This window comes from Amyelois transitella, chromosome 23, assembly GCF_032362555.1.
Source record: "Amyelois transitella isolate CPQ chromosome 23, ilAmyTran1.1, whole genome shotgun sequence".
Lineage (NCBI taxonomy): Eukaryota > Metazoa > Arthropoda > Insecta > Lepidoptera > Pyralidae > Amyelois > Amyelois transitella.
The window spans coordinates 3,079,279-3,105,626 of record NC_083526.1 but is presented as its reverse complement, the minus strand read 5'-3'; the positions used below and the strand labels follow the sequence as shown (position 1 = coordinate 3,105,626).

The 26,348-nt window shown below is 37.8% G+C and overlaps 5 protein-coding genes across 6 annotated transcripts; 3 read left to right on the top strand and 2 right to left on the bottom strand.

The window, feature by feature from the left end:
- The first annotated feature begins 102 nt into the window (after window positions 1-102).
- On the top strand, window positions 103-1,725 carry LOC106130685 (transmembrane protein 216). The gene is made up of 2 exons (XM_013329584.2): window positions 103-405; window positions 592-1,725. Exons 1-2 carry the CDS (start codon window positions 171-173, stop codon window positions 783-785), a joined length of 429 nt encoding a protein of 142 aa, XP_013185038.1. The 5' UTR covers window positions 103-170; the 3' UTR covers window positions 786-1,725.
- Window positions 1,726-1,772: 47 nt separating this feature from the next.
- On the bottom strand, window positions 1,773-2,855 carry LOC106130684 (small ribosomal subunit protein uS10m). Its single transcript, XM_013329583.2, has 3 exons — window positions 2,674-2,855; window positions 2,225-2,475; window positions 1,773-2,071 (listed from the first exon to the last, which is right to left on the bottom strand). The coding sequence occupies exons 1-3, from the start codon at window positions 2,686-2,688 to the stop codon at window positions 1,819-1,821; spliced, it is 519 nt and encodes a 172-aa protein (XP_013185037.1). The 5' UTR covers window positions 2,689-2,855; the 3' UTR covers window positions 1,773-1,818.
- A 77-nt stretch (window positions 2,856-2,932) lies between these two features.
- Window positions 2,933-4,532, top strand: LOC106130697 (zinc finger protein 267). Its single transcript, XM_013329597.2, has one exon. It carries the CDS (start codon window positions 3,115-3,117, stop codon window positions 4,354-4,356), a length of 1,242 nt encoding a protein of 413 aa, XP_013185051.2. The 5' UTR covers window positions 2,933-3,114; the 3' UTR covers window positions 4,357-4,532.
- Window positions 4,533-4,774: 242 nt separating this feature from the next.
- LOC106130753 (dynein light chain roadblock-type 2) lies at window positions 4,775-5,690 on the top strand. The gene is made up of 2 exons (XM_013329675.2): window positions 4,775-4,908; window positions 5,461-5,690. Exons 1-2 carry the CDS (start codon window positions 4,827-4,829, stop codon window positions 5,670-5,672), a joined length of 294 nt encoding a protein of 97 aa, XP_013185129.1. The 5' UTR covers window positions 4,775-4,826; the 3' UTR covers window positions 5,673-5,690.
- A 656-nt stretch (window positions 5,691-6,346) lies between these two features.
- On the bottom strand, window positions 6,347-26,290 carry LOC106130751 (dosage compensation regulator). Of its 2 annotated transcripts, XM_013329673.2 has the most exons (24): window positions 26,045-26,290; window positions 25,665-25,918; window positions 25,134-25,381; window positions 22,198-22,371; window positions 21,632-21,711; window positions 21,093-21,284; window positions 20,853-20,947; window positions 20,419-20,541; window positions 19,761-19,909; window positions 18,935-19,061; window positions 18,426-18,575; window positions 17,887-18,034; window positions 17,465-17,565; window positions 16,574-16,807; window positions 15,808-15,963; window positions 14,604-14,734; window positions 13,963-14,138; window positions 13,402-13,595; window positions 11,292-11,406; window positions 10,737-10,888; window positions 10,043-10,234; window positions 9,745-9,903; window positions 9,281-9,407; window positions 6,347-6,773 (listed from the first exon to the last, which is right to left on the bottom strand). In XM_013329673.2, the coding sequence occupies exons 1-24, from the start codon at window positions 26,118-26,120 to the stop codon at window positions 6,409-6,411; spliced, it is 3,918 nt and encodes a 1,305-aa protein (XP_013185127.2). In that variant the 5' UTR covers window positions 26,121-26,290; the 3' UTR covers window positions 6,347-6,408. The 2 variants fall into 2 exon arrangements, with proteins under 2 accessions (XP_013185127.2, XP_013185128.2); XM_013329674.2 differs by lacking the exons at window positions 25,665-25,918; window positions 26,045-26,290 and adding an exon at window positions 22,927-23,010 and having other exon boundaries at window positions 25,134-25,167.
- Between the last annotated feature and the right edge of the window lie 58 nt (window positions 26,291-26,348).

The window sequence follows — 26,348 nt, the reverse complement described above, 5'->3', positions numbered from 1 at the left end:
TAGCTGAATGGATAAAGCCCTTTGCCACTCTTCTTTTGTTTGAAAATTTTGACATTGACGTTTTTTCATTGATTGTTTGATTGGTAATCTGTATCTGTTTGTTTTGATTTGTGATTTGCACGGGCGATTTTTAAATTTCTTCTGATCTTGCTTTTCCTTTTACTCTAAATATGTCTAAAGTAACAAACGTAAACTCTAGCCTCGCTTACGAAATATTACTTTACTTGAACAGTTTTTATTTAGGTATGTTCTTTGTATGTGAAGTGGCTATGGGCATTCTGAAAGCGATCAATGTTTCCTATCCAGAAAACGCTTTGCTAACTGAAGCCGGCATATTTTGTGCTTTATGCCTTGTGGAAGTCATTCGTATATTCTTAGGTCGAAGAGGCAATTTGGCTAGTAAAAGTAAGTACCTAGTCTTAAAATTAAAAAAGGAAGCACTAGCCATTTCATGTCCTTTCTAATTTAGTGTTAGTCCAATTTACTTGTAATGCAAAACAATAAAACATCATTTGAATAACATGCTAGTAATTTTAAAACTAGGCCAATATTTTTTTGGAATAGGTCAGACAAAATATTCTTTCTTTTCAGAAATTCCAGTGTTCTTTTCTGTGCTATTAACAATACCATCAGCGGTTGGTGTGTGCTACTTCCTTATTTACCAGACATACATTCTCCGCCTGGAATACATCTGGTGTGCCGTAATGCTAATGTTCCACGGCCTGGAGTTAGCATTTGCAATACTCTTCATCTTCACTGTGTGCAAGAACCAACAATACGAATAAAATAAGTGTCAAAGGAGCTCACTGCCAAGGAGATACTAATCGTCAAAATCAGACTGAACATTCCATGTATTGCTTTATTCCTGTTCTAATATTTACAAGAAAAAGGTCACCTAAATACAAGTAACTACTGTGGTCTGCTGTGTATTAAGTCTATAATTATTGTATTCTAGTGTTGTGATTTACCATGGATCCAATACGGGTAAGGTTTACCTGCAAAGGTTGTGGAGGTCAGATGGGAGTTGTTTTATGTAAAAACCTGACTCACCTAACCTAGTAGGATCAATGGTCAAAGACATACTTCGGGCTCCAAAGTATGCCTGCAGGGGTGCGGATGCAACCGGAACTAAAGCCAGAAGAAAAAAGACTATTGTTGTGATTTAATTCTAGTCAATACAGTATTATTATGTTTAAGCATTAATTGTGTTTGTATAAGTAGCTCATAGCTTTGTAAGAAGCTTCTGCAAAAATATGAAAAATAATGAAAAATATTAACTCCATTTGTAACTCATAATTACATACCATCAAATAAAACGGAATAATATATTAATGGAGGATGCTCCACTTAACTCCACTGACAAAAGTAAAGAAATATCTCATGAGTAAGAGGTAAGTTAGATTATTTAGAGAATAGATTCAAAAGGTTTAATTATGTATTTGTACCTATATTACAAGATGCCTGTAGACTTACGCCTTAAAGGCTTATAATTACCATTACTTTTCTCATGATAGCAGGGAAGAAGTTTAATATTTTAGTAAAGAAGATAACAAAAATACATATGTATTTGTTTTATGATCCAATCAAATTGGTAAAACATAAAGAATATGATTAAAAAATATTAGTACCCACTGACGTTCATGTTTTAGTATTGCCAATAGTAAATTTTATGCAAAATAAAATACTACATTACATTATACATACATTCCTGTAAGATATGTTTGAAGAAACTGTTTCTATAAATTTTATTTATTGGAAAATAAAAGATTTTATTATATTAACACTGTTTTATTCTAATAACTTCAATCTAAGTACCCATTATGCATCGCTAGGAGGAGTCAAATGTTCTGGCATTTTTTGGCATTCAATTTTTGTGACCTTGAGGGCACAACCTTCAGGGAGATTCCTCTCTATATATTCTAAGTATGTGTCACAGGTAGAGCCCGTAAGTCTTTGTAAATGAATGAATCGGAAATATGTCCGTATCTCGTATTGCACCCTGTGTTTCTTGTAAATGTGGACACATTTGAGTAGCGTGTGCCTCTCTTTCTCTGCTTTTCTGAGAGCCCAACTGAAATAATAAAATAAGTTGGTATAATACACTGTCACAGTGTAGTGGCTAATTGTAAATAATTAGAAGAAACTCATTCACACATCTCAGGTCCTTTAATAAATAGAAATGCAAACATAAAACAATATACAGATAGGTAGAATAGAAACAAACCTTTTGGTGACTTCAATGCCCAAATGTGAAGCTGCTGCTACACAAAACCAAGAATAACTTAGCAGAACTGCAGGGTCGATGCCCCTCATTTCTAGTTCCACTTTTTTGTACAGCTTGTCGGGTTCATATGATACAGCAATATTTTCTATGGGTTTTGTGGATATGGGAGTAACCGATGCAGACATGGGCCTCAAAAATTTTATGTTTGAATTGATGGCACTGCGTACAACAGGTGCAAACCTCCAAATGTTCTGTAATTTTATTATAGAAAATAAACAGAAGATAATAAAGTAAGGTCTATAAAAATTCAAAACATTACCTACTAAACATAAAATCAGTCATCTGTTGTTGTTTTGCTTTTTTTTTCAGTGTTTTCAAGACTACATCTGGCTCTGTCTACCCCGCAAGGGATATAGAGTGATTAATGTATGTACTAAACATAACCTCACCTTAGCTAGATTCATTTTGGTATTATTTTAAAACCATGAAGGTTAATTAGATTGCTGGGATTATAATTATATATATTTTGTTTTCGTAGATCACTTCATAGAAAATCAATTGGCAATTTATGCCCAAAATTATCTAAATTAATTTAACCTCTCTCTACCTCTACTCTCGTTTTTGACTGAGTAGTTTGACAATTTTGACATTGACGGTTAAAGCTGAAAGAAACCACAGTACAGGAAATACTATTACTGGCATGTCAGAATCAGAACGGTAAAATAAGAACAATAATAATAAAATATTAAAGATCAAAGAAATTCTTGGTTTCTTGTTACTTTTTAAATATTTTTCCATTTTTGTACATACTGAAAGTGAAAGATTCTTACAAGCACGATACACAAGAAAAATACATAATCAAGGAGTAGATACAGAATAGGTAATCAATAATGGTAGGTTCATTAGCGCTTCTCAAAATATTGCACTGTAAAAACGTTTGCCAGAAGTCTACTCAGCAACAAAAAGAGAAAAATCATAGGGTGTCAAGTGATGAAAGTTATCGTAAGTTTAAGGAAAAGAAGAAACAAAGTAAGAGCCGTAATGAAAGATATAAAATTGCAAAGAAAAAAAATCAAAGAATGTCATATGATGAAAGTTTTCCTGAGCTGGATAGGTCTGAAATTCATACTAATCAACAGAAGACATGCAGGGTTTGTTTGAAAGAGGGTGATGTACCTATTTATGGGGAAAACAGCCAAGAGGATTTATCTGAAGCTTTGAATATATTTGGAGGCATTGCTGTGCTGAAAGAAGACCCGTATCCGAAATTCCTTTGTAATTCCTGCAATTCATTACTTCAAGGGGCAATTATATTGCGTAAAACGGCACAACAATCTGATGAATATTTAAAGATGCCAGTGAAGAAACAATGTATCATTACTGAAGAAGAAGATCCCAGTTATTTAGCAGATGACCACCTGTCATTTGATGAAATGGACAAGCAACAAGAAGATGCTATTTTTCACTGCAACAAGTGTGATCTTGATTTCCCAACAATTAAAGAGTATACAGACCACATGCTGTCTCAGGAACATGAAAATATGAGGCATAAATGCCCAATATGCAATAAAACATATGCATCACTATATTTGAAAACACATCTTAGGTTACACAAACGCGAAGCACCATACATGTGTGATATTTGTGGCAAAAAGTTTATAATGCAGGGCCAGTTCACACGGCATAGATTGACTCACTTCTATAACTTGCCTTTTAAATGTCCACTATGCCCATACAGGGGCAGATTTACGGAATCTTTGAAAATGCACATGAGATCTCATACAGGTGAGAAACCGTACCAGTGTTCCCAATGTGCTCACCGATTTGTTAATAAGAGTAATCTAAATAAACATCTCTTAACACATAAAGGGGAACATGACTTTGTTTGTGCATCTTGTGGGAGAGGTTTTTATACAAAACGCGATTTAGAATTGCATTTGAAGGTTGATCATGCGGGGATTAAGGATCATTTGTGCAATATTTGTGGTAAAGCTTTTGGTTACCGGAAGCAGATGATGAAACACCAGTTGAAAGTTCATAAACGAGAGAAGTTACGAAGTGGAAGAACCCCACTGTATTTACTAGTTGACAGCAACAAGCAAAATGGGGCATCAGCTCCGACTGAAACTTAGGTTTTTTAAAGCAGTAGAGAAGCTACATCAATAGCATTCAAGCTTAGACAGCCATTATTTCAATAATTACCGCCTTAAAGTTTTTGTTAGTTAACTTTTGTTGTACATTTTAATATTGTATTGTAAATCAGTATTTAATTAAAGGCCATCATAACGTAACCCTTAATTTTTTCATTTTACTTAAAAATTCCAATTAAGACAAGATCTTAGTATCCTATCCTATCTATTCTTCCGAAATAACAGATAAAATTATCATCTCATACTTAAACTCTATAGGTATGTTTACCTGATCTCATAAATTTTATACACAAAATAATAAAACCTTTTTCATACAATCAAACTGGCAGCTTTTCTTAATTTTATTTTATCCATCAATCATAGTCCTCGACATTTAAATGTCAAATAATCGACAAGCATCGTCTACGGTCTTACAAATCACTGTCCTGATTTTATCTGAGTCAAATACCTAAATGGCAAACGAGGCAGAAGAAACCGTTCGCAAATTGTCTACGCATAAAGGAGTAGCAGGGGTTATTGTTGTGAATGGCGAAGGTGGGTACCTAGCATTGCTCTGTGAAAGTGTGAACAGAGGGATACATAGGCACATATATAAAACCACGCCTCTTTCCCGTAAGAGTAGGCAAAGACTACATCTTACCACTTTCCTATTATCTAGACTCAATGAAGGAAACTAGTGTAAGTAAAGTATGTATGTCTGGTCAATAGATGCTGCTGTGTGAGTAAATTCTGCTTTAGAAATAAAGACCTCAATGCTCTCTCAATCAAGACAGCACCTTGTTTAAAATACATCTAACATTTATGAAGAAAGTGATAAATACGGGACAAATTACAAGTTGAGATAGCCCCAAATCATTCCCAGACTTGGTTTACGGGTTAACTCAATGATACTATATTTTAAGAGATATTTAAATAATTTACATACATAATTTTTAAAAAATACATGACCTGGCCGGGCATCAAACCTGGAACTAGAGAATTTTAGTCCTAAAAGATTCAGCCTACCCATATGGCTATGTGAAATAGTAGTACATAGATTTAGGTAGGTATATAATTCTATACTGTTTCATGCACTTGTCTCCATAGGTATACCAATTAAAACAACCCTTGATAACCACGTGTCAGTTCAATACGCTGGGCTGCTATCAGCATTGGTGGACAAAGCCAAAGCCGTCGTTAGAGACCTGGATCCAACCAATGACCTGACCTTCTTGAGGATCAGAAGCAAAAAGAGCGAAGTTATGGTCGCACCGGATAAGGACTTCATTTTGATTGTTGTGCAAAATCCTGTTGAATGACGAATACTTATTTGTACAAAACCTCATGTTCATTAAGACAGACAAAGAAATCATGAGTTCTTCCAACTTTGCCTAGACAATCGTAACCAGGAAACGGAAAATGCGAATTTTATTGAAATTGAGTTTTCGATTATTTTTAAATAGTTTTTCTAATAGGCATCTCGGGTCCTCGAATCTTTGCTCATATTTATTTGGTTAGGAAAAGGCAATCAAAAACCTTTTGTAATATTAATGAATATGAGGCTTTTTACAATGCTATAGTTTAGTTAGTTTTATATTATTTAGTAATAATTATTATATATTTAATTCACACTAGCGTTAGATTGTCAATGTGGAAAATTAAGATAACTTAATCTAATTATTCCACTTTGGTCGCCTGGGTAATCAAATTAATTAACTCGAGTAACATAAAAATTTAAAAGAAAATGAGATTTTCTTTCTGAAATTAATTATTCCCTAGCTGTCTATTACCCATTTCAAATTTGTTTCTTTTTACCTGTTTATTGTACATATCCATGAAGTGTTCATATTATGAATGTATATTTAAAAAAAAAACATGATGATGACACAAAGGCGGCATTTATGCTAAGAAGCTTTTAGGTTTCTTGTTCTCAAATAATATTAAATAAAAAATTTGCTCAGTTATGTAATCAAGTTTTATTTTAAAACTAGATCATCACACAATATTGGACCTTTGGTCTATGACAACACACAAATTACACATCTAAGGAATGTTTTACCACCAATCTAAATTACGCCACCCACCGCGCACCTTACCTCTCCTACCGCCCCCCCTATTCCCGGCGGATCCGCTTCGGTTACCGCCATAACCGCCTTGAAGACCGCCTTGGTTGCCGCCAAAACCGCCATTGCTACCGCCGAAGCCGCCTTGATTACCGCCAAATCCGCCTTGATTACCGCCAAATCCGCCTTGATTACTGCCATATCCACCTTGATTACTGCCATATCCACCTTGATTACTGCCATATCCACCTTGATTACCGCCATATCCACCTTGATTACCGCCGAAACCACCTTGATTGCCACCAAAACCACTTCTGCCAAATCCGCCACGATTTCCTTCGAAGCTGCTACGAGGCCCTGATAGGTGATGAAATGAATCATTATTAATAACCAAGTTTTCACAATAACTTAAAAATGTCAATTTGGGTTATGAAAGAAATGGCAATATTGTAATTTGTTTGTGTTTGGAAAATATGCAACCTTCGTATGTTTGTTGTTGGCCACAAAAAAAAAAGGTTTTACGAAAAAGAACGAAAATAAAAAAGTGACGATCGTTAGACGAATTCAAGTGCAAAATTTACTATAGTAGAACCGCCTAAATGAGTCCTCGCCCGCGGAGTACAGGGGCGCGGGGGTATGACGACGAAGGGGAACGAAAGAGGTGCGGGCGGCGGTCGAGCGTAGCGTGTAATACAAGGGGCGAAATGTTACTGGACATTTCTTGAGATATGTGACGTCATAGTGGTTAGCGGCAAACAGGTGAAGATTTTTATTAAAAAAATAATAATGGCTATACAAAATTTGAATGAAACAACTGTAAACTATACAACGTGTTCCTTTTGTTATCCCATAACTCCATGGTATCAACGAGACCACGTACATGAATTAAATAGCATAAGCATTTTTCGATTATTGTTATTTTCAAATTTTTATTTTTCATACAAAACAATTCGATAAAAATGTGATTTTATGATATATAGGTATGATATGTAGGTAAAAAAAAGGTAATAAAGTTATGTATGTAATATTTATTTATGCAAAATTTATCAAAATTATAAATCAATCACTTATGTCCATAATATCACTATCACTGGAACTTGATTCTTCACTTTCACAACAGCCATCATCAGAATCATCAGAATCGTCTTGCACATTAATAATAAAATCAACAACTTCATCTAGGACTCCATCATGTTTGCAATATTCGTCTTCGATTTTAATCACGTGTTTAACACAATTCTCCCATTTCTCTTTGGGATATTCAGCAAATAATCTCTCTAATATTTCTTTTTTCTGGTCCAAATTAGAGTCGATACTTTTTTGTGCTAATTGTCCTTTGATATCACCCCAGACCAACTCAATTGGGTTCAGGTCTGGGTGATATGGAGGCAAACGCAATACTTCGTGTCCGTTTCTTTTCAATACCTCGTCAATTTTGTAAATATCTTCTGTGAAATTACTTTTAATTAATTTATATAAGTCATCCTTTCTAAGTTTTTCATCAAAAGGCACGTTATGTCGTCGTAGCCATTCTTGCATAGTTGGCTTGGTAGAAGCCATAGTTGGCTTTTTCTCTTCTCGAACCGAATGATAAGCTGCGTTGTCCATTACTATGACAGAATTTTGCGGTATATTAGGCATGAGCTTTTCATTTATCCATTTACTGAAATTTGCGAAATTCATAGAATCGTGATAATCACCTGTTTTACATTTGGATTTGAATATCACAAGGGCTCCGTCTACAAATCCAATTTGACCTCCACAATGTACGATGATCAAACGGTCCCCTTTACCAATATGAGATAGAACGCCAAGTTCATCCTTTGATTGCCAACATTTTGAAACGTTATGAGACGCGTTTACATAAGTTTCGTCAAGGTATAAAATATGTCTTCCTTCTCTACGATATTTTTTAATAGTATTTAGGTATTTCCACCTCCACGATGTGATATTTGGCTGTTCGATAAGGAGTTTCCTTTTAGATCCGCATTTCTTAAATTTAAAACCTAGATCATGTAATAATAGCCTTAAATATTCCCTGCCGCAGTGTAATATATTCTCTTCTCTAAGTACAGCGTTCAAAGTTTTCAGAGTAGGTATTTTTTTGAAAATTGTGTAAAACTGAGTGACTTTTCTTCTTACCACTCCTTTTGTGAAATCGTCTATTTCCACTCTTTTTCTACGAACCTGTTTTGGTTTTCTCGGTGATTTAAATCTCTCGTTGTCATTTAATGCTTTCCCTTGTTGTACAATTCTAGATACAGTCTTTTCTGATAGTCCAGTAACTTCTGCTACAGTTTTATTTAAAGGTATATCTTGTTTATATTCATCAGAATTTGGGTCGAGTTTCTTTTTTCTAAAATATTCATATACGTTAAACGCCATTTGTTTGCACTGACTATTAATTCTATGTCCGAAAATATTTCGACTCATCTTGAGAATGTAATCTCATGTATAATTTTCACAAGGCGTCCGCAACTGTCAACACGTGTGATCGCTAACCGCGTAGCGAGCGAACTGAGTTTTTACAAGAATGCGCCCGCCGCCCGCACCTCTCTCGGTCCCCTTCGTCGTCATACCCCCGCGCCCCTGTACTCCGCGGGCGAGGACTCATTTAGGCGGTTCTACTATAAGTGATTGTATTTTTAATATTTAAAAAAAGTACAGTTAAATGTTATGTATATACATATATTTGTGGAAATTGAATACATAGCGTGATTTTTATATAGCCTAAAGCCTTCCTCGATAAATGGTCTATTCAACGCAAAAATAATTTTTCAATTTGAACCCGTAGTTCCTGAGTTTAGCGCGTTCAAACAAGCAAACGAACTCTTCAGCTTTATAATATTAGTATAGATATTTACCTGAGGTACCCCACCCCCGCATGCCCCGTTTGGGCCCGTCGGATCTGAAGGAGGGAGTAGAGACGTCGCGGCGTATGTTATAGTCGCCGGCGTCTATCACGCACAGTTCCTTTATGCAGTGGAGGACCTGAAACAAGCGAACGGAATTTAAGTTTATCTACAATGGCGGCGCTTTTTACGTATAATTAGACGTTCCTCTTTTTCTATTTTTTTTATCTTTTATTTTGGCTGTTATTTACTCTTCAGTACCCAATGTGACTCCATTCTTTAAGAGTTTCCCTGTAGTCCAATACAAATGCAATCTAGCATGGCATCTCTGACTTCAGCCAGCTGTTATTTATCCCTGAAGGGGTAGGCAGAGTTTACCTTCTGTTCAATGGGGGAGAACTGAAACAGAATTATGCTCACAACATAGACACACATCCATCTACATCAGCATCCCTGTAGGGGAAGACAGAGCCTACCTTCTGCTCGGTGGGTGAGAAATGAAGAGCAGCATCAGGTTGTGCCGCGGCCCTCTCCACCAGCTTCTCCAGCGCGGGACGTAACGCCACCACTAACGCGGCCGAGCGAGGAGACATCTCGAAGTTCAGCCAGTTGTCTAGGCGGACCATGTTGTCGACCTAAGAACAAATAATAAAATAAATATACAAAAAATCACGCCTCTTTCCCTAAAGGGTAAGCAGAAACATACATCATACCATTTGCCATGATCCCGACATACCAAAACCAATTCAAAAATATCTCTAAACACAAACTCACCCACTCCACCTTCCTGCACCCAAACAGCAGCAGATGCAGCGGCGCCACCATGGTGGTCTGCTTGCAGCTGATGGCGCGCGTGCGCACCTTCTCGCCGAACACGAACAACGGCGACGGGAACTTCTGCTCTTGATTGCTGCAGTTCACTGACGTTTTGTGGATTAAAGCTGGCTTTCCTTCTGTTGTTAGCACCTGGTCAAATTAACAAAATTTGTTGTGTATATTTTGTGAACACACTACAAATAGGTTGGTAAATTTACAATTTAAAAATGAACTAATTTGAATATAATTATAATAATTTAGGAAGGGTATTTGTAAAGATTAAATGAATATGTCCTAAAATAATACTGTTTTTTTAATACTATCTATATTTTTGACTGTTTGAGCCACAATGAATAAAAAAAAATGTGGCACTCTCCATCGACTTATCAAATTTATAAGTTTAAATTGAAGGATTCAACAGCTGAATGGTTTACGACCTTAAGGGTATATAGGTAGTTCGCCCATGCATTGCCTTAAAAATAATCCTATTTACACGCCTTCCCTAGATTTACTATTACATTGCCAAAGGAGAAGCAGTTGACTCATACTATATTTTTTATTCGCTAAAAGATCAGCATGAAAGCATCTGCTGCCTCGCGATTTTTGCAATTGGTATCCAAACAGATTTCCTCTGGTATCCACATACACATACCTTCCGCTTGCCCTGGTGCAGACACACGTTGGGGTAGAGCCCCATGCACATGAGCGCGATGACGGTGTCCAGCACGGGGCACGCGCCGTTCGGGTTCCAGCGCTGCGGCGCGCAGCACTCCTCCGAGAACCCTATCGAGGTCGTCAGGATGTCTGGAATGTCATGTTAACAGTTATATCACGTGGGTCGTGCGGTTCATCATTCACTTGAAGTTAGTTGCGATTGCGTTTTTACTATGTGGTGTAATAAAGAGTTATTGTATTATATTATTATCTAGACACAAGGCCGGAGTGCGCTTGTAATCACGATCCCAGATTGAAATTTTAGATACTCGGCAACCGTTGCAGGAAAACCCGTTTTGGATCAAGTAACCTAATTGCCTAAATGTGCTGATGTCATGACGACATTTTCTTTCTTTTTCAGAATGTAGGTTAGCTTTCAAACTAATATACCTTACTTGACGGAACAAAATATATTTTTGACCTACACCACCAAGACGCTCAAGGCCTTTTTGTTTTTTTTTTTTATTACTATTCAGGGACGAGAAATACTCACTTATCAACTGATATTTGGCTTCGTACGTGACTCTCAATGTAGTATGCTGTACACCCTTCCATTCGCACCACTGAATTTCCGCATCCTCGCCTTTAGCCTGCTCTCTCTCCCACATCTGATACAAGAACAAGTGATTGTATATTATATTCACGTTTACACGCAATTACGTATATAGATGGTATTTTTCACGGGACGGGAAACAAATTCACATAATACTTTGCCTTATAGTTACATAGTATTAGAAGGCGTGTATTGTATATTCTTAACTCTATGCATAACAAGTGACAGCATGTAGAACTAAAAGAAAAAAAAAATGGGTTCTGTAAACCCTGAGCCTTTGACTACGATCCAATTGTGAATAGTTCATGTAATTCCACCTCACGTCTCTTTCATTCTTTAGTGGCCCTAATAAAAGGTGAACTCCAGCTTAGTTTACAGTTGGCACGAATTAATTGAAAGTGCTTATTACACAGTTCACAGTTCAGTCAGTTTCTCAGTTCTATCATAAAGCCAAATAGCTGAACATTCAGTCTTAAAAAGACTGTTGACTCTGTCTACCCTGTAAGGGATATAGACGTGACAATATGTATGTATGTATGTATGCTTATTACACATTCCATTTCCTGTACTCTATAGCTTATTTTTCCTGGCTTTAGTCCTGGTTGCATCCTCACCACTCTGAAGAAGAGCCTGGGGTATGCTTTTGACCATGGATCCTGGATTGGGAGGTTTTTGCGTGACTCCCGTCTGACCTCGCAACATTTGTATGGGAACCTAACCATATTGGATCGATCATGGTTAAACATCCAGTTGCGTGAATGTGCAGGTTACCTCACAATGTTTTGAAACTAATAACTAAACTAAATAAAAACAAAAAAAAAAAACTAAACTAATTCAAACTAATGTAGATAACATCGAAAATAGTCATTAATACATGGCCGGGTAGAATTCGAACCTGTGCCATTTTACGCCACATTTATTTTAACCGGGCACTTTACCGATTCGACCACCGACGCTTCACTCTAAAGCACTAAGGGAATGATGGAGTAGTCGTGTGAACATGAATGGTCTGCACCATCCTTATTAACCGTTAACCGGGCACTTTACCGATTCGACCACCGACGTTTCACTCTAAAGCACTAAGGGAATGATGGAGTAGTCGTGTGAACATGAATGGTCTGCACCATCCTTATTAACCGTTAACCGGGCACTTTACCGATTCGACCACCGACGCTTCACTCTAAAGCACTAAGGGAATGATGGAGTAGTCGTGTGAACATGAATGGTCTGCACCATCCTTATTAACCGTTAACCGGGCACTTTACCGATTCGACCACCGACGCTTCACTCTAAAGCACTAAGGGAATGATGGAGTAGTCGTGTGAACATGAATGGTCTGCACCATCCTTATTAACCGTTAACCGGGCACTTTACCGATTCGACCACCGACGCTTCACTCTAAAGCACTAAGGGAATGATGGAGTAGTCGTGTGAACATGAATGGTCTGCACCATCCTTATTAACCGTTAACCGGGCACTTTACCGATTCGACCACCGACGCTTCACTCTAAAGCACTCAGGGAATGATGGAGTAGTCGTGTGAACATGAATGGTCTGCGCCACACTTATTAACCGTTAACCGGGCACTTTACCGATTCGACCACCGACGCTTCACTCTAAAGCACTAAGGGAATGATGGAGTAGTCGTGTGAACATGAATGGTCTGCGCCACACTTATTAACCGTTAACCGGGCACTTTACCGATTCGTCCACCGACGCTGCACTCTAAAGCACTCAGAGAAAAATGATCAAGTAGTCGTATGAACATGAACGGTCCTTGACCTGGAAACCGAGAAATGATGGAGTAGTCGTGTGAACATGAATGGTCTGCACCACCCTTATTAACCGTTAACCGGGCACCTAACCCATTCGATCACCAACGCTGTACTCTAAAGCATTCAGGGTAAAATGATCAAGTAGTCGTATGAACATGAACGGTCCTTGACCTGGAAACCGAGAAATGATGGAGTAGTCGTGTAAACATAAACGGTCCTTGACCTGGAAACCGAGAAATGATGGAGTACTCATGTGAACATAAATGGTCGCTGACCTGGAAAGCGTTGAGCATGGCGACGTGGTCGGAGGCGCGGTCGCCGGCCAGCGCGCGCTGGTGGCCGCTGAGCCGGCGGCGGCCCTCCAGCGCGAAGATCTCCGGGAACGTGGTGGAGTTGGCCGCCATTGTGGTCAGCGCGTCGCCCACGCCCAGCACGAAGCCCAGCACCATCATCTTGCCGAGGCGTGGTTCTGGAAATAAAGACATTTGTCAACACATATTGTTTTGTAGATTCAAACGATTCGTCGTTTTGATTCATCCAAACAGCAGAGTTCTCGAAATAAGGCTTCGGCCTTGCTGATCCAGTTACTGACAGAAGGTGTTTTTCCTCTAAATAACAGTATGAACTTGCCCACAAGTTATAGATCACTTAGTACAGTCACATCTTTCTAGAACCATCTTGAGAACAGGCATTTTAAGGTGTGCCACATTCTTACCAACATGTAATTAAGTGAGCATAGTTCCTAGAAAGCTTCTTACTTGACTACGTGACGTCCTGACTTTTGTCTTTAAACTTTGATTTCTCTAAATAATAAATATGTAAGAGTATAAACTTACCAATAGGTAGTTTAGCAAGTATAGTCCCTAATGGAGTTAGCGCGTCGCCATTTTGAGCATCCAAACAGCCGAGTTCTCGCAGTAAGGCTTCGGCCTCGATGACGGCGTCTAGCGGTGGAGGCTCGGGCGCCTTTGACAGGAAGTGACCGATACTGCCCAGGCGGAGGAGCTTGATGCTGTGAGGAAATTAAGTAAGTTAAAAACTTCAATTTGAAAAAGAACCTAAGTGTTTCTCATGGTTATGTTTGTTTTTCGCTTGCATGTATAAATAAGTATATCAGCATCATATGGTTTGATATGATCGATATTTACGAGAATAAAGCTTATTGAAAGATCTTTGGATTTTTAAAAGTTCTTTGGAAGTGTTTCTCGCTTTCTGAAAGAGATACGACTATAGTAGTCGATTGAAATATTAGTATTACAGAAGGACAAGCATTTTCACACTTATCGTGAGTTTCTATAAATCTGTTAGTAATTTAGTGCCAAAACAACAATAGCTTCATTCTTTACATTTTCCAAGCAATGCCAGTGATTTATTTTGATTGACTTATAAGATATCTGAATATGTGCGCCTTGCAACACAGAGACTACTACAACAATAGAGATACATATAGACATAGACAACTATAGAGACGAGACACCTGAGAGCCAGCTCGTGTAGAGGCGTGCGGAACATCTCGGCAGTCTGGTGTTGCTCGAGGCGGTCGTAGCGCGCCTTGCAGCACAGAGTGAAGCACACGCCGGGCCGCACGCGGCCTGCGCGTCCTTTGCGCTGTGCAACAGAAAAAAAATAGATAAGACACAATTTTATACGAGTACATATATCTTTCTACCGGGAGCGATGATTCGGCTCGACCGCCACCAAAGGGAAGATCTTCCGCCAGGCTAGGTGTTATGCCTGGGGAACCGCGCGACAGACGATGTTGAGTCGGAGTTTTTATTTATGCTTCAATCCGTGAAACCAGTTTGCGCGATTTAGATTATTTGCTGCTACTGGCTGAGCGCGTTAATTTCTTCGCGATGATTGACAATTGATGTGTGACAGTAGGGATGTCGAGAGGAGCCCGGAGTATGCATTTAACCATTGCTCCTGGATAAGGTGAGATAAGTTTTTACGCGAAACGACTCCCATCTGACCTCCGCACTATTTGCAGGTAAACCTGACCCATATTTTATCGCTCATGGTTACATATCCAGTTGCCATTGAATGTGAAGGATATCCTCACGATGTTTTCCCTCACCTTAAGAGCATCGATTCATCATTCAGTCTTTTCAAGACTGTTGGCTCTTTCTACCACGCAAGGGATGTAGACGTGACTATATTGCCGTTCCCATTCACACTCTCTATCTACATCTTATTTTAACTTCAACATAGCGAAATTTTGACACACTAGGGACATCTATACTGCATACTAGAAAATACCATATAAACCTGTATACTAGATTTTAAATTGCATATTCCCCCTTACTCGTCTTGGATTTATATCTTATCTGTTGGTGTTCGTTCTGTTCAGCTTTGGAATAAGCTCCCCCAAGAATTGGAATCAGCTCAATAAGATTGATTGATAGAAATTCCAATTAGGAAAAGTCTGCCATTGTACACATATTTTAATTCCAGGTATTACATCATATTTTTTGTGCAATAAAGAGTTTACAAACAAATGTTTTTACAGAATAAGGATAATGACAAACTCTTATCAAAATATTGCATTGTCATCGGTCCTTGATACAAAGTTCCAAGTTGATCAGACGTTTAGAAACCAGTGAAAATTAAGCTCAAAGATTCCGTTACATACATACATACAACCCAAGCTAATAAAAATGATTTGATTGATTGATTGATACCTGTTCGAGGTTAGTCCTGCTGGCCCACACGGTGGCGTACGAGGTCATGTTGTTGTGGGACGTGAACAGCTTCATCTTGGCTTTGCACGAGTCGATCACGTACACCACGTCGTTGATCGTGATCGACGTCTCCGCTATGTTCGTTGACAGGATCACCTATGTTCATATTTTTTCATATTATTTAAGTACTAATGAAAATAAAATACAAAAAAAAAATATGTTGTAGACTCAACATATTCTAAATATGTATGTAACATTAAGAATATGTTATACAGGGTGACATTTAAAACAACTGCATCCTTTTAAACATAGACTATACCCATGCTTCTGAGCCGTTTGAGCCTATTTTTATTTAAATTAAACGTCATCATTTTCACATTTAAAAAACCCTCAAAAACTACGTCACACGCTTTATTAAAGACCAATATTACAAAAAGAAATTAAAACTAAACATGTAAATAAATGTCTGAAAAATTAATTCTTTTTCTAGTATCAAGATCAAGTAAAGTACAGAGTTGTCGAGATCGCTCAGCTGAATGAATTGTGTCGTTGACCTCTGAATCTTACGCGTCGCTTTTCCGCCGGCCGGTGTGATATGACGTATTTAGGATCGTGGATTTTGATACTTTTATTTTTTTTCATACTTTCTTAAATATATGAACCGATATTTTTCTTTTAACGTTTTTAAATATCCTTTAGATGAGTACACTTAACAGTTAAATTTATGCAGTTGAATTAAAAGTCACCCAATATGAATGAACCTTACCTTTATTATTCCGGGTGGCGGCGTTAAAAACACCTTTTTCTGATCATCCCTTGGTATCTGGCTGTGTAAAGGCAGTATCACGTATCTTGACGTGTCTCCGAAGATCCTGTTGTTGTTCAGATGCTTCATCAACGCGAAGATCAAGTTCCAGCCGGGAAGAAATATTAATACGGCACCGTCGCTTTTTAAGGAGTCGATGTATATAAGTATAGCTTCTATTAGTTCGAAGCTTAGCTGTGAAAAACAGTTTTATAAGTTTTATTTAAACCAGATTTATAGATAGTTCCTTGGTTTACTTGTACAATCACACCATTAAAAATTTAATAAAATATACTACTACAGACAATATTGAGACACAGAGTTAAACAATAAAAAAACCATGGTTGAAGAATAAGAGTATCACAAAAAGATCACAACAATAACATTGTTATAGCTGATTTTCATCACAAGAAAGAGAGGAAAACATATAAAATGATAAAAATGTTCTAAAATGTTTCACCAATTGATTGAATATTAATAGAAAAAAAAGAAAGGCCGTGAAAGCTTAAACAAGGTGGAAAACTTAATATTACAAAAAAAAAAAAAAACAAAAAAAAAACAAACTCAATTCATTGCTGACACATCTAGAATAAACTAATCCGTGTGTTGCCGGGCGCGATCGCATGCAGTCGATGACGAAGACGACGTCACTCCGTAGCTCCGTAGATCTACCCTACTATATTTTTTTTTCATATTTATTATTCTATACCCTCTGTGTCGAGGCTATTGGTTTTTTATATTTATTTTGTATAAAATGCATGCCCATACTTATATAAATATTGTTTTCTCAGTAAGTGATTTATTTTATGTAAATCTTATGAGAATAAAGTTATTCTAAACCTTAACACTCACATCTTTCTCAGAGAGTTGTGACAAAGCGTGTGCTGTCTGCGGCGAATAATTATGGTCCAGCTGGCAGGTCTTATTCATGTCCTCGTCTTGTTCCTCCAAACCTGAAGACAATTCCTTATTACTATTATCTACACTGCCGTGGTATAACTTAAATGCCGTTATCTGACATCAGGGCGATTTTCTACTTTTTAGAGGTTATCAACTCAATCCTATGTTTGTTAGCACATAACAGAGAAAACTAATCTAAACTACTAACGAATCTGTTTTTACGAATGCGGTCTTACTTTGTGAATTATTATTCTTTAAAAACGTAAATTATTTGTTTTTCTGTAATTCTCACAAGTATATAGAATATAGTCTAGGGCAAAAGTCTTATACCTAAAAACGTAATGTCCAATTAGTCAAGTTTAATTTAATCATACCTTCCTCGTCATCATCATCATCGTTGTCCTTGCTCGCCTTCTTGCCCGTAGACTTCCGTTTCCTCGTGTCTGGTGGGGGCATGAACTTGGTCAGTTCTATACAGTCCTCCAAAAAGTACTGTTTCACTGGGAATGTGCGACCGGGTACCTAAAATGATATCACTTCGTATTATAAAGCCCCCTATTTTTTCTGTCTGTATGTATGCGCTAATTTCCGAAAGTTATGGACGGATTTTGTTCCTGTTTGAAATGTTGGGAGGAGTTTTCTGAGGAAGGATTGATATCTAAGCTTGGGCAGGTCACTTTTATGATAAAAATAAACGCTTAACTTTTGTTAAAGCAAGTTACGGACTAACCATAGTGCCGAGTTGATCTTGGCGCTTTAGAACAGAACCACTTAATCTCTTTCCCATGGACATCATTGGGAAAACGGCACATTCATGTAATGATTTTTTTTACCATGATCCAATATAGGGTAGGGTCCTGCGCAGGTACATTGGTTTAACTCATACGAGGAAATGAATGCGATGATAACTCACCTCAATAACGGGGCAGTCTCCGAAGTACTGGGAGAAGAGAGTGGTGTCGACCGTGGCCGACATCAGTATGACCCTCAGCTCGGGGTAGGTGTGCACCATGTCGCGGAGGAGGATCAGTGCGAAGTCCGTGTCTGCGTCGCGTTCGTGTACCTGGAAACCAGTAAAGGTTTAATTCAATTCCATGTTTCATTATCGGGAGACACGGCAACATATGTGATAGTGATTCTTTTTTATTATATTATTATATACTGATTCTTTTTTATTACCGGTTAAATAATGTATACATATTATAATTATGCCTTTATCACTAACGGGGTAGACAGAGTCGACAGTCTCGAAAAGACTGAAATGTAGCTGTATGGCTTACTGATCAGATATCATTGCCTCAAATAGAATTGAAATTGAAATAGTGCCCATCGTCTTAAAAAAAAAGGCAGGAAGTATATAGTGCATGACCCGAGATATCGAGAGATTTGCGAGGAGGGAAGACTATTGTTATTTGCACTCACTTCATCCACTAACACATGGCTGACACCTCGCAGGCCCCCTTCCAGTTTCCGGAGCAGTACACCGACCGTGCAGAACAGGATTGAGCCGTACGGACGAGGCAGAACAGATTCGAAGCGCACCGAGTATCTGAAACGAAATGATAATAATTACTTTCAGTGATCTAACATCTTGAAGTTAACGGGATTCACGACATACTCCTTTTTTTGTCCAGACATTAAATTCTGGAAGCAAACATTTGTTTTCTATGCCTTGGAAGAAGGTAAAGTTGTGGGTCGCAGGCGGGTTGATAGTCTAAATGTAAACCACATCCACCGAAAGTTATATGTATACATACATATGGTCACGTCTATATCCCTTGCGGGGTAGACAGAGCCAATAGTCTTGAAAAGACTGAATGGCCACGTTCAGCTATTTGGCTAAATGATAGAAAGTAAGAAATAAAATTCTATCTACCGAAAGTTATATATTTGATATCCACAGTAAGATATTAATATCCATACACCAAACATTTGCAAAACCTTGTATTGTGAAATCCTGTATAGATAGACCTACAAACGCTGGCCAATCATTTAACACATACCCACAGCCATTTCCCAAATCTTCACTCTCTGAAACCTTCGTTTCGTCAGACATGTCTACATAGTAGAAGGCTACGTGTTATAAAATAATATTTCCCAATCCTATATATACCGCAGCTATTCCCCAACTCGGGCGAGATGGCTGGCTGAGAAATTGGCTGAGATTTGTCGAGGTTTACTCACACACATGTTGGCCGGATTTTCTACATAGTATATGCCAAACATTGACCAATCACATCATACATACCCGCAGCTATTCCCCAACTCTTCGCATCGCTCGTTGGCCACTCTCTCAGCCACACTGACAGCTGAGATCCTCCGAGGTTGAGTCACACACACGTTGGCCCAAGCGCCTTGCCCACTCGCTATGTAGTCGTCCAAGATGAATTGGCACACCTAAACAAACAAAATTGGTTAAAATTTTTGTATTTAATAATAATACGAATTTCTGCATATCTGTACTTTCACGGCTAAACAAGATTTGGTTTTTCTAAAAATTCCTACGTTAGCAGAAAAACTTCAACGCCGGGAAAACTTAGGGTCTGACTAACAAACATGTCGCTAGTTCTATGGTCTCCCGAGTGCAATCCTGCCTACGACTCCTTAACAAGGCTAACAAACTTCGTTCTAGCTCTTTGCGACTTTTTCGAACGCTGTAAAGGAACCTAACTCATATTGGATCATGAATGTCATTGCACAACCCGTACATCCATCTCAGTTTGGTCCAAAGGTTCGACTGGCCGATAATGCCTTGTGGCATTAAGTCCACATGTTGTACATTTTACGTGCATAAAGTTTAAATAAATAAATGATTACACATCTAGCTGTCTGGATGTGCACTTTCTTCACGATGATTTCCCCCTTTCAAAGAGCACCAATCAATCAATCTTAATCGGTGAACAAACCTGTGTGGTCTTCCCGCAGCCCGTGTTCCCCCTGATGATGACCACAGAATTGTCGTTGATGGCCTGCATGATCTCAGACCTCATGGTGTATACTGGCAATTGTTCCCGTTCGCGTAGACTGTCCTGTAAATAGATTTGTGGGTTACATAAAACTTAAGGTTAATACAGTTCAATAACCATAAGTAAGAGGTTATTTTTTTAAACAATCATCAGTCAATCAATCTACCTATTAAAAACTCTTCCTTTATGGAGTGACTGCTTTACACGGAAGGCACAAACCAGGCAAATAATCGGCTATTTCTTCCTCCTCCTATTTTGAATTTTAAGTTTATTGTTCTTATCATAAGGTTCTAACTTCATTGAGTTTCCATTTGATTTGACTCTGTAATACTACCGATGCGATGTAGTAAGTAGCGTAGTACTCAGAAACCTACCTGGTACAGCGTGCTATTTTGATAGGCTTCCCTCTGGTGTTTCTCTAAGTCCAAACTGATTTCATCCAAGCTCGCTGTCGCCAGTGGCCCTTCATCTGTAAGAAAATTTTAAATAAAGACCTGTTGGTCCCAACACTTATAGGAGTGTGTATGTATATTAAGCCGTTCCACATCTTTCTTGCAACAATCCCTACATTCAAGAACTTTTGTATAGTATCTATGTTGAGTGGGATGCCTCACCAATATTGCAGCCATTCCAGGCGTTCCAGTTGACCTGCGGCGGCGACCACGACACGACGCCAGAGGGCGCTGGTCTCGCTTCGCGCATCGCCTTCACGCGGTCCAGCTGGAGGATGGTCACCACCGACTTGCCATCTTCCCTGTCTGCGTCTGGTTTGGCTGTCTCGACGTCTACCGGTTCTATTTCTAGGTCTGTATAGATAATTTTAGATGATTGATGATGAAGTTAAAAAAAGGACTCTTTATGTGATGTCTGACTTTATATGGCTACCTACCACTATTCGAACTTTAATCACATCATAAGGCCACATAGCTAAACAGAGACTGTTGGCTCTGTCCACGTCTCACTATTATAATCATATAGACGTGATTATAATATTATGCAATTGGGGAGGATGTGCCACAATCAGAAAAAATATTTATATAACCTGGAGATAATTCAGAAAAGTCAAAGTGTGAATTCACATGTGTTCTTCTCCATACTGTATTAGTATAAGGCACTTAAATCATGCAAATTTTAAATGTTTTTACTACTTTACCTTGTAAAGTTTCTTCAATTTTTTGTTCCAGTTCTGGGTCAAGGGCAACTGGATATGGTTTCATTAGACCTTCCGCTGTCCTGCATAAATAAAAATATAGGTGAACAAATGACAGTAAAATGAAGCTTTTAAGTTACGAATAAAGTTCATGTTACTCAACAAACTTTATTGGCAGTTCAATTGTTCGATGTGGACTCTCGTTGAATAAAAAGACATTGAAACATTAATGTACATATTCATGTAGGTACTTACTTGTACAATGCCGTGTGGTTCCCTGCACCAATAGAAAAAAGAATAGGACCATCCATCCATCTCTCTCCCATGGATGTCGTAAAAGGCGACTAAGGTATAGGCTTATAAACTTGGGATTCTTCTTTTAGGCGATGGGCTAGTAACCTGTCGCTATTTGAATCTCAATTCTATCTTAAAGCCAAATAGCTGAACGTGGCCCATCAGTCTTTTCAAGACTGTTGGCTCTGTTTACCCCGCAAGGGATATAGATGTGATTATATGTATATATGTTCATATACCTAAAGGATATAATTTAAATAAGTTATAAATCTTACCGGTCCTTCTTCAGAGTGCCGCTGTATGCCTCAATCACACCGAGATGGTACAATTGCCGTACTAACGACAACGCACACGACTTGCTGGCGGTCTGCTTGTTGGACGCCGACTCGCGTCCCGTCACGTTGCGTCCCAATTGACGCACGTAGATAGTCATTTCACATGCGAAGCTCCTATAGGGTTAAATTATTATTAGTATTCTCCTGACGTAAGTAATCTGAGAGTATTTTGTTGCGAGGTGAGAAACAATACAGATAAAACTATGAGTGAGAACAGGATAGCAGTACACTTAGGTAATATAATTTGATTTGCGTTTACAAATCGACACAAGTCTCGACTTTCCTAAAAATGTATATTCTTTAATCTGCTGGATACAACGCGGATCAATAAGTCATGAATCAATATATCAATACGGGTATATAAAACTCTTTTGTTACTTATTGATGAAGATTAAGTCAATCTAGCTAAGTGAAAATTGTAATCTGTTGCTTTCAGTGTGAGCATAAAGGATATTATGTTTTACGCCAGCAAGTCGCTGAAACACTTACGAATTTGGCTGAAATTTGATCTTACAGAAAGGGTTTTGGGGAGAAAATTTTTAATTTTCTTTGTGCCTATTCAGAGCTTCAAGAAAAAAGCAGGCCATGAAGAAATTTCAATAACGATCTACAATTATTTGATCTTCGTAGAAGTAATAAGGTAGTAATATTAATCGTTATATTACTTACCAAAACGTCTACATCCAGAAGATAATGACGTCACATTCTGGAATTGGGGCCAAGTATAACCGTTGCAGATTGCCGACTAGTCACCTGAATTTAGAACAAAACCCAAGACTATAAATGTTTCAGACCTTTTACTATAAATAGGTTTTATAGAATGTCATTTGTCTCATGGCATGTATTAGGATGCCTTTTGAAACGGAGGGTCCACACAATGTAGCTTACTGATTATTGCTTCTTTCAGTCTTTGTATTAGGCTTGCTGCGCGCATTTTCAGGCCTATATTGCCAGTTTTAAATAGCCGATTATATCCGGCCGAAAATGTGAGAAACAAGCCTCAAAGACAAGGAATAAAAGAAGCTCTTCGTCTATTCCAATATGTTATACATATGTACCAAAAAGGTTTCAATTAAAGTAGACCACCCATAATCTGTCAGTCTTGAGTTTTGTTCAAAGCGGTTGACAGGAAAGTCTAGCATTTAAAGAAAGAGGTCCCTGCAAAATCAGTATGGGAAGGGACTAATGATTTTTTTTACTTCCCTCACCATTTTTGCAAAGCAGGGACCTACCAACGTTAATGCTGAAAGGTATAACATGGAAACAAATTATGCACTAGTTTTGCAAATTTTGTTTCCAAAATGTATTTTAAATTGCTTTAATTTTCTGTCTCACAATGGCCCATAGAAAAGGGATACTGCATTTCTGTCGACGTTGTTTTGTTTGTCAGATCTAAAGCTTTCTCCTCTGGAGTATTGGAATATTACATCAAATGAACTTGTAACGGATCATGAAGTGACCAATTTTAAAGAGCCTTGTACACACCAAATGCGCATCAGTAGCAGCGCGAGACACGCTGAACGACGTGAAAGTTTTAAAGCAGTTATAACTCGGGTCCTATTAACAGTAGTAAACCACTTACGCAGATGCTGGGCTCCCCGCAAATGCACGGTAGTCACAGTCCCCACTTTTGTACAACGTGGGCCATAAACCGTTCTATGCTTACATTACTATGAACATAGCTTGAACGCGGGCCTGCGTAAAATTCATGTGTCATATTTCAATGTTACTTGGGCAGGACCACATTCAAACAACGCTGCTTCTGACCCGAGTTTGTTGTGTAGAAGGCTTTAGATCTGACTACAGCACATACATTTATGCAAAATTTTGATACGTCACTTATACAGCTTTGCATGGTGTCATACAAGCTTGTATAAATATAACCAGTGCATTTTTAGTGAGACAGAATATAAGTATATGCTTGGCCCCATTTCCAAAATAATGAAAATAAGTGTCAGCCATTGATTTGTCATAATTTTCATGAATAATCAGTGGCTTAAATAAATCCTTGGAGAAAATAAGATAATAGACATAAATATATAACATTAAATGATGTGTGTTGTGTGAAATAAGCAAACAATATCAAGATGTGCCTAAGAGATATAGAAAACTTTGGTAAGGAGAAAATACTAATGGTAACACAAACACAGGAACCTGTTTATAGAATAAAAATAATTCTAAGGCAGAGTATGAATAGCACAATATAGTAAACAAATAATATTTATGCTAATATGATTTAAGGGATGACCTAGAGTTAGATGAAGATGTAACCGGGATAATGCCAGGAGAGAGTATCCAAAATAATATAAAATACAACATGATGAGCAAAAGATTTGCAGTTATTAGCAAGTTCACTTAAAATCTCGTTCAAAAATCAGATTGTATAATAAAGCTAATATTAATGGATTAGATATGTTCAACCAAAAAAAGTTTGTATCAAACAATTCCAAAGTTTTTTTTATTAAATTGATCTAGTTTGTTTTTGTATTGTTTCTTCTTCAAACTACTGTTTTGTGATAACTTCCTAAGCTACTTCATTTAAGTTTTTGTTTTAATGTCTTGTTGTTTGAGTTGTTACTTTGTTAATGACTCTTTTTATTTACATCATCAAGCTGTGTACACTAAATTTTGACATTTTACTTGTTCTAAACATATATATATACATTTCCTAAGGATAATAATAAAATTTTGAAATCAGTCTTTATGTGTACCTTAATAAATAAAAAAAGATAATAAAATAAAATGTTATTGATAAAAGTCTTATGAAACTGATAGACTGATTGTAGAAAGAATGTAGAAGCTAAACAGAATTATTTCATGATATAAATAAATAATACACATATAAATATGACCAAACAAGCACATAGTTAACAAACCGTGTATGATCAGGGCCCATAGCCTTGTAAATGTAATCTGCATTGATTTTATTCAGCTGCATGAACTGATGAAGCTTTGATTTAGCATTCTCCATGGTCCAGTTGCCGTGAAGACTGGCATTTACATCCAGGTCTTCAGCTTCTTCCACATTCTTCTGTTGTTGCAGCCGGTCCATGTAAGTGAAGTTTTGGTCTTGCCCACCATAAGCATGGTAAGCAGGTCCCATGCTCTCTGGGCCCATTCCGTCCTTAAAAAAAATACAAAATTTGCAGGGTGTAAGCAGTTTTTAGAAAAATTGACTTCAACTTTTAAAGGGTCAGCCTATTAACTATATATTTGAACAGTTCCTTTCAAAGCTAGGGGCTTTATTTATGACAAAATGGTGCCACTTTACTGATTATACTAAACCATTGGGACCATTTTCTAAGAAATATTCTACCTTATACCATAAAACCATTTGTGAATAATTCAAGACCTCAGTGAACCAATAAGTTGAACACGGCTGATTTTTAGGATTTAGATTCTCATACCTGAAAGACAGGTTTTTGATACTGCTGTTGCAGACTTCCATTGTCAGTTGCTGGTTCCGGTTTCTCCTGCTCGACCTTCTTGACGTCTTCTGGCACATCCTTCGCAGCAACGTCACCAGATCTCACTAAATAGTTGACGAAATCCCGAGAGGCATTCATTTGAGCCTCTTTCTTCGTCATAGAGTTACCAGCTCCGACATAATTAAAGCCGTCAACTCGTACTTCGCAAAGAAAACGCTGACGATGTTTTGGACCTACAAATGCACAAGAGTTAGGTTATGTTTATCGGTAACTTTGAGCGATGCCTAAAAGTAAGAAATGTTATTAAAAGTAAACAGTTAAACCTTTTAAAACATGGAAATAAATATAAAAATAGGTACCTGTAGCTCTAACATCGAAGTTCGGGGTCAAGCCCTTTTTGGCCGTCCAAGAATGCAAAAATGACTTTACATCCATGATGGAACTAGGTTTACCAGTCAATTATCTTATTTTTGATTTTTCAGCAACCCAATCACCAAATGGAAATATACCACCAGGAAATGCGAAAAATCAATTGGTGTGCGAAACGCCGAATTGCGAGTCGCCGACAACGACAAATGACAACCAGACAAGCTGGACAAGTTTTATTGACATTACTTTGACCAAAGACAATATATCTATATATCCACTACGTACTTTGACCAA

What these genes read in the sequence shown, in the direction of transcription:
- LOC106130685 (XM_013329584.2), top strand. Translation starts at nt 171, where the DNA reads ATGTCTAAAGTAACAAACGTAAACTCTAGCCTCGCTTACGAAATATTA. An exon ending in AGGCAATTTGGCTAGTAAAA is followed by an intron (nt 406 to 591) that starts GTAAGTACCTAG and finishes CTTTCTTTTCAG; the next exon opens with AAATTCCAGTGTTCTTTTCT.
- LOC106130751 (XM_013329673.2), bottom strand. Translation starts at nt 26,120, where the DNA reads ATGGATGTAAAGTCATTTTTGCATTCTTGGACGGCCAAAAAGGGCTTG. An exon ending in TGATGATGATGACGAGGAAG is followed by an intron (nt 17,566 to 17,886) that starts GTATGATTAAAT and finishes AATTGTCTTCAG; the next exon opens with GTTTGGAGGAACAAGACGAG. An exon ending in TCTCACCCACCGAGCAGAAG is followed by an intron (nt 9,408 to 9,744) that starts GTAGGCTCTGTC and finishes CGCTTGTTTCAG; the next exon opens with GTCCTCCACTGCATAAAGGA.
- LOC106130753 (XM_013329675.2), top strand. Translation starts at nt 4,827, where the DNA reads ATGGCAAACGAGGCAGAAGAAACCGTTCGCAAATTGTCTACGCATAAA. An exon ending in TATTGTTGTGAATGGCGAAG is followed by an intron (nt 4,909 to 5,460) that starts GTGGGTACCTAG and finishes TTGTCTCCATAG; the next exon opens with GTATACCAATTAAAACAACC.
- LOC106130697 (XM_013329597.2), top strand. Translation starts at nt 3,115, where the DNA reads ATGGTAGGTTCATTAGCGCTTCTCAAAATATTGCACTGTAAAAACGTT.
- LOC106130684 (XM_013329583.2), bottom strand. An exon ending in GGCATTGAAGTCACCAAAAG is followed by an intron (nt 2,072 to 2,224) that starts GTTTGTTTCTAT and finishes TTATTATTTCAG; the next exon opens with TTGGGCTCTCAGAAAAGCAG.